Raw genomic sequence first — 7,818 nt, forward strand, 5'->3', positions numbered from 1 at the left:
TTGATCCACAAGAAAAAGATGGCATTCTAGATCAATACATACAACGCCTGCCTCATGAATATAAATCAAAGAACTCGATTCATCTTTAGTTGAAAGAAGTAAATGGTTGATTTCAGAATAAATAAAACTTTGCTTGTTTGCAGGGAATTCCGTGACACGGACTACGTACCTTCATCGAAGGTTAGTACAACTGACCATTCTCAAAATGGTGAATAATACGCAACAATAAAAATTTTTGAATTTCTCATTAAGAGTGTTCACTCCATTATAAGAACAAAACTAAAAGTCTAAAACAATGAAGAGACATAACTCCGTAAGCCAAGACAAAAATACTATAGAAGTAGAGATAACATTTTACTAGTATAAGAGGACGTAGAATCAAAGATTCACACAATGAAATTTGTTTTGAGGAGGAAACAATTCACTTGACAAACTCTCTTGAAAACTGGATCAAAGCTCAAATTAGAAAAGGGGTTGAGATCTCTTGAGGAGCAAGCTAGGTTTCTCTCCAGAACAATTGAAGAATTAAGGTTTTTGTATTAAATTTTGGATGTCTAATATGGGGGAGGAATTCCCCTATTTATATGAGCCTAGATTACAAGATAAGTCTACTTTTCCTTAAATCTCGGACCGAACATAAGTTAAATTTCTCTTTTTGCTGATCAGGTCGGACTCGGAGACGGTCTTGGAGGTCGGTCAAATGACTTCGTCGGGCTTCTGCTTATAGGCCTGTTTAGCTGGCCCAAAGGAGGGGGAGTTCCCCGGTTTAGTTGAACTTTAGATTTACTCGGTTTACTTTCGGTTTAGGTCAGTATGTCGTGGGTGTCAAATCCAGCACCAACAGAGGATATAATCAGAAACATTAAAGAGAGAAAGACGCAAAACTACCTTAAACTTAAAGTTTGTGGCGGAAGAGTTTACACTGTGAGAAGAAGGAAAGGGGAGATATAGAGCAACAAAGAAGAAGTGAATTACTTAATCAGTAATATTATTTATTTTTGGCTTGTGAGAACTGAGAAGAGACGTAGGAGATATTGTAATGCCCGAGAACCAAAATCCCGGTTTGGAATATGCATCGATCGATGCAGGTGATGCATCAGTCGATGTAAGGTCGGTTTTTGCGAGACGACGTAAGTTAAACGTTCGTTTTGTTGTGTTTTGGTTTGGGAAAACCCTAAGGTCAGGTATTTAAGAGGAAAGCTCAACGATTTTGGCCTATTTTGGTCGTTTTCCAGAGAAAATAAAAGAGAAAAAGGTTCCTTTGAGAGTTCTTGAGAGTTTTGGTCATTGTTTCCGAGATTTGTTCATCTGGAGTGAAGATTTGGGCTGGGGACGTGTTAGGAGCTTGTTAGGAGGCTATTTTCATGAGTTTAGATATAGTTTTCGTCATTCTCAAAGGTGAGTGCGTGACCATGGCTGATCTAAGCGAATTGATAATTGTTTTATCTGATTTTTGGTTGTTGAGTGCTTATGTGGTCGTATATGAGTGTTGGTTGTGAGTTTTGTGGCCTTTGGAGATTGTTTTTGGCATCACAGAGCCGAGAGGAGACAGAGGAGATCGCGTTCAGCGATTTGTCGCACGACTGCATCGATCGATGCAAGGAGTGCATCGATTGATGTAGTCAGGGATTTGATGGAGACGATGGATGTTGCATCGAACGATACAAGGAGTGCATTAGTCGACACAGGAGACGTTCCATCGTTCGATGCAATGAGTGCATCGGTCGATGTAACGATGCAATGAGTGCATCAATCGACGCAAGGTGTGCGTCAGTCGACGCAATGTCACGGAGTTACGCGTGTGTTTAGAATTTTCTGGTTTACTTGTTTCTTTGTGTACTTGATGTGCTTGTCTTTTCGCTTGTGTGTATAGCCCAGTAGATGGGAAGATTGCCTCATAGAATATTTATGATAACTAGGTTAACACCCGCACTACGCCGCGGGATATTTTTTCTAAATTATATTTTAAAATCAATTCATACCAAACAAAAAAAAACTTAAAAAGCTAATCTTATAGTTTAAAATCATGCTCCATTACACATGTTTCCTTCTAAAAAAGCAAGAGGATTAGTGATCAAAACCAATTCTACATGCCTTCATTGGGATCATTGGATGGAAGTCCAACAGTGAGTCAATAAACCTTACAAAAACTTAGAGAATCACAAAATTAGTTCCCATAGTGATATGTTAAATAAATCTTAAATATTCAATAAAATGCTTATCCTAATTATTTATTTAATTTATGGTATTGGTCAACTATTTATTAATTTCATAATTTTTATATATTTCATATTTATAAATATTTACTTGTGTAAAGCTAAATAAGTATATCAATACAATAAAAGTTGAATAATAGCTTAATAATACAAAATTATCTCACATATCACTAATTATTTTTTGTAATAAATATATATCAGTTTTTAAGAACACGTATATGTTATACTATATTAGATCAACATAGAATTAAGTTATAACTATATGTTTCTTTAAACCTCTATGACTTCATTCAATTTTAATAAAAACATCATTTATGAATTTTTATAAATTTTATAATATATACATTAGTATAACTTAGTTACACATTAATTTTTTAGTAATCAAAGTTATTAGAAAAATTCAAGTAAAATGTTGATTATGTTTTATGCACATAATTGTATTGTATACATAAATTTATGAAAATAAAATTAATTTAAAAATTGGATTAAAAAACGTAATGTGCCTACTCCCTTTCTCTCAACTTTGGATTGGGACGAATATTTTGGCAGAACAACTAATGTATAAGACTTACATTCTAAATTTAAACAAAACAATTATGATTCAGCCTTCGTTTTTTTTTTTTTGTATTTTAGTTAAACAATCATAAGTTACATGGACAAACAACATTATTATTACTTTTGTCTAACGAACCAAGAAATACCAAAATTAACGAACCAAGATTATTATCCGAACGCAAACAACAAACCGGGACATGCAATTTTGATAACCGGTTCCTCATTCCTGAGAAAGTGTGAATTCAAAAATTGTCCTCCTTCTTCACAATCCACTCTTTCTCTTCCTCTCTACCAAAAAAAATCATTGTCTTCATCTTCTTTTATTAGTAAAAAAAGAGAGTTGGTCTCTTTGTATTTGTTTCTTAAATCAATCAAATAATAAGGCTTCGAAGATTGTTTTTTCCTGCATCAGTAGATATCGAGTCAATTCTTCTTTTGTCATCATATGATTCGTTAATACGTCTGGACAATTTCAAAATCAGAAACATGAAATGAATATAAAAGTTTTAATTGTTGATTGATCCGCTTATCTAATTTTAACTCATTTGGTTGGGAAAACATGAGCTGCTCTATTCCTTGTCTTTCTCAAGAGGTTCTGGTCTCTTCTTTGCAGGGGCAAGTTCCTACTTAAGTAACAAATCAATTTCGAAAAGAACAAGTTCTGCAATACTCTAACATTAGAAGAATGTTTATGATACAATTCCTACTTCATCCAAAGAAGAATCACCCTCCTGTTCAGAAGAATAGTCATCCTTCAGATTAGATGGAGATTCCTTTGCAAGGTTTTTCTTAGTCTAAAAAGCAAATTAGAGGAACAAGATGAGTATAAAGAGAACACTGCACAATTTAACTCAAGTTAACTAAATTTGTCACATTGTTCACTACAAATTAAACAACGAGACTGGCGTTATACCTTCCTTCTACTCTTCCTCAGAATCAGAAGAATCTGATGAGTTAAAACTGCTACTTTCTAGCTCATTTGGCGTTGTACGGGTGTTAATATCTCTGCTCTCAATAGCACGGTGTTATCATGTCATATGTTCTAACAAAACTAAATAATCAAATCAAAACTAAACAATATGTGATCCATCTCTAAGCTTATCTCTGTAACTAAGACACATACAGCTCAAAACATAAACCCACAAAAGCACTACCTAAAAAGCAATCAAGTTTGTAATCAGAAGGGAAGTTAAATTAATACCCCTTAGCGAGAACTGGGACGAGGAGCAGCACAGTCGGTCGATGGTATAAAGGCGCTGAAGTAGAAGATTGGTTTTGCGGCGAACATTCAACATAGGTGTCACGGCGACGAAGAAAAGAAATCGAGCAATTGATTAAACGTTTTCGTTTTTCATTTTGCTTTGTCCACGTAATAAAAATAAAGCTGATCTGTATTAATTGTTTTAATTTGATAGGTTACTGATTTTATCTGAGGTGTCAACACCAGCTTCAATGTTGAGGCTGATGTGTCAGATAAGGAGAGCAACGCATTCAACTTTTATTGTATTGATACTCACGCATTTCATATGTGTTGTGGTGCAGGTAAAGGCAAAGTGTGATCGTGGAATCAATGCAATTAAGAAGAGTATGTTCTAGTGGTTCGTTGATGTATTGTCTAGCTTCTGCTAGGTTGCTAGTGTCGAGTTGTTAGAATATTGCTAGGTTTCTGGTTTAATGTTTTATGACTATGTTAGATGGTTTATTATTGTTTGTGAGGAACTGATTATTGGTTTAATGGTATCGTTTATGTTATCCGCTGTTGTTTGATTAAGGTTAGTGTTGTACCCATGATCTGCCATCTCGGGTAATAGGCAAGAGGGCCTAGGCCGGGCTTGTCTAATGAGCCGAAAGCATGTTACCGATCGGCCCATCAGGCCCGGAGAAAGAAAGAGAGCGCGGAGACGCTTCATGCTGGTCAGCTCGCAGCTCGGGCCCGGTCAAAGATTCCTGCATTCAAGAGGATTAATTAGTCCGCGCAAATCGTGTCTTATTAATTGTGCATTAATTGGGTAATTAATTGGTCGGTATAAATATGTAAGGGGGGTGTCACTTGTAAGGATCGAAGACTTTTTCCAGCAACAGCAATACAAATTTAAACTCTCAAACTCTCTCTCAATTCAGTTCGGAACTTTTTTACGGCGATAAGCTCCTCCACATTTAAATCACTTCGGAAGGAGAAGCTCATTCTCAGTTCTCACATTTGGCGCTAGAAGGAGGGGAGTTATCGCCTGACTCTCGTTAGTTCCGACTTCATACACAAGTACACTCCACACAACCACCGCTATGGCAACCGGCTCTCTCAATCAGGCATCCTTGGAGGTGATCCAGAAGCTCCTGCAGGACTTGTCCGAGAAGTCCGACCGTCAGCAAGCCGCCTCCGCCGCTCTTACTGAACGCTTCGACAGCTTAGAGGGCCAGATTTCCACTCGTCTAGAGGAAATCACGACGTCTGTAGCCGATCTCTCGGCCTCCCACCGCGCGTACGCCGACCGGGTCGACCTCCTGTCCTCCGACCAAAACCCGCGTCGACGTGCTTTGGATTTCTCCGGTGTGACTCCACCTTCCACCTCGCAAGTGGCAGCAACAAATGTCACTCCGGGAGATTCGTTCCCGCCCCAAACCAACACACAAACAGCGCCACCGCTGACTGGCGATGGCCATACTCCGGTTCAGCCTGGTGTCCTCCGATCTTCTGAGGTCCCAGTCCGTCTTCCTCTCCCTGTAGAAGGAAACACTTCGACTCCGGGGTATGTCACCAATCCCGAGATCTTCCGTATGCAGAGCGAAATCCAGGATATGCGGTCTGTGATGCATAGTGCAACCACTTCGGCTCCGGATATTTTTCGGGTGATCGAGGAATCGAGGCGAACTCCCTTTTCCGATCAAATAGCTCGAGTCCGCATCAAAGATACCGGCAAAATTAAGTTCTTGAGCTACGAAGGAAAAGGAGATCCTACCAATCATCTCAAGACTTTCTTGCTAACAGCTAGCCGGGTGGACCTCAAGCCCCACGAAGCAGACGCTGGGTACTGCAAGCTGTTCACAGAAACGTTTAGTAGACCGGTACTGCTTTGGTTCGCATCTTTAGCAGCTGGCTCCATAACAAACTTTACCGAGCTGTCGACCTCGTTCGTCAAGCAGTATTCTAGCCTAATCGAAACTGCGGTGACGGACGCTCAGCTTTGGAACTTAAGCCAAAAGGCTGGAGAGTCCCTGCGGTCTTACATAACAAAGTTCAAGGAGATCCAGGTCAAGATTCCCGGACTCTCGGACTCCACTGCCTTGGCCGCGCTTAAGAACGGCCTCTGGCATGAATCTCGCTTCCGCGAAGAGCTGTCCGTGAATCGTTTCCCAACTATTCAGGACGCATTACACCGGGCTTCGAACTGGATAGTCGCAGAGGAGGACAAACTCGCTGCTGCGCAAAAACAAAACGCTCCGCCTGCAGGGAAACCACGGTTCGAAGCACCTGCCAAAAAGACTCCGTCTACGACTCCGAAGTCCAGGCCGAGCACTTTTGCAGTCACTCAATCTCCCAAAAAGAATTCTCCAAAGAATTCACCGTCCAAACCTCCATTTTCACCGCGCTCCAAGAGTGGTGTACTCCCAAGTAACAAATGGGTCCGAGATGAGGACACGTACTGCGAGCTCCATAAAACCAACAGTCATTCTACTTGTGACTGTAAGAAGCTGATGCATCTCCTCGCAGAAAAATATGTGGCGGGAGAAATGCCGAACGTCACAATTGAGGAATTGGAGCAAAAAGCGATTCCCGAATTGGACGAGGACGCTCCACCTTCAAAGAAACCGAAGCAGTCCGATGGAAGTGAAGCTCCCAAGAAAAGAATCGACGTGATAATGGGAGGATCGCGTCTATTTCGGAACTCCATCACTGCGATCAAAGACCATCAGCGGAAGCTCACTAGCCCCCAGCCGAAGCGAGCTAAGTTGGTAGCAAGTGATCTACCTGAAATTTCTTTCTCCGAGAAGGAAACTGAGGGGCTGGACACTCCGCACGACGACGCGCTCGTCATCTCGCTCGACGTAGCAAACCATGAAGTCTGCCAAATCCTAATTGACACTGGGAGTTCGGTAGACTTGATTTTCCTTGAGACGCTCACCAGAATGGGTATCGGGAAAGAGCACATCTCAGGACCGCCCTCACCTTTGGTCTCGTTCACTAGCGAGACATCAATGTCTTTGGGCACGATCACATTACCGGTGTCCACTCAAGGAGTGGTCAAAATGGTGGAGTTCACGGTTTTCGACCGACCTGCGGCCTATAATGTTATTTTGGGAACTCCCTGGCTCTATCAGATGAAGGCGGTGGCCTCGACGTACCATCAGTGCGTCAAATTTCCGACCCCACAAGGAGTCCGGGAGGTTCTAGGAAGCCAAAGGACGGCCAGGAGCTGTTACCTCGCAAGTCACAAGCTCCTGATCCAATAGCAACCACAGCTCGAGGTCCCGAAGAATACAGTTCGGAAGCAGCTAAAAGGTGACCTCACTGAGTCCATTTTCATCAATGACAAGTTTCCGGATCAGGAAATGTAGAAGAGATGCCCGGCATCAGTCCGGAAGTTATCTCGCACGAGCTGAATGTGGACCCTACGTTCCGACCTGTAAAGCAGAAGCGAAGGAAGCTGGGTCCTGAGCTAGCTGAAATCGTTAACAAAGAGGTTGAACGTTTGCTGAAGGCAGGACAGATACGCGAAGTAAAATACCCTGAGTGGCTCGCAAACACAGTGGTAGTCAAAAAGAAGAACGGAAAGTCGCGAGTCTGCGTTGATTTCACCGACCTGAATAAGGCGTGCCCCAAAGACAGCTTTCCACTTCCGCATATCGACCGGTTAGTTGAGTCCACGTCGGGTCACGAGCTGATGTCTTTCATGGATGCATTCTCTGGCTACAACCAAATCCTAATGAACCCGGACGACCAGGAGAAGACTGCATTCATTACGGACCGCGGGATCTATTGCTACAAGGTGATGCCTTTTGGGTTAAAAAATGCGGGAGCAACTTACCAAAGACTGGTGAATCGAATGTT

The 7,818-nt window shown here is 41.5% G+C and overlaps 1 protein-coding gene across 1 annotated transcript; it reads left to right on the forward strand.

Annotated features, from left to right (window-relative positions):
- The first annotated feature begins 5,054 nt into the window (after window positions 1-5,054).
- On the forward strand, window positions 5,055-7,220 carry LOC147918939 (uncharacterized). Its single transcript, XM_087503789.1, has one exon. The coding sequence runs from the start codon at window positions 5,055-5,057 to the stop codon at window positions 7,218-7,220; it is 2,166 nt and encodes a 721-aa protein (XP_087359915.1).
- The last annotated feature ends 598 nt before the right edge of the window (window positions 7,221-7,818 follow it).

The sequence above is a fragment of the Camelina sativa genome, chromosome 20 (assembly GCF_030686135.1).
Source record: "Camelina sativa cultivar CO46 ecotype springtype chromosome 20, ASM3068613v1".
NCBI lineage: Eukaryota > Viridiplantae > Streptophyta > Magnoliopsida > Brassicales > Brassicaceae > Camelina > Camelina sativa.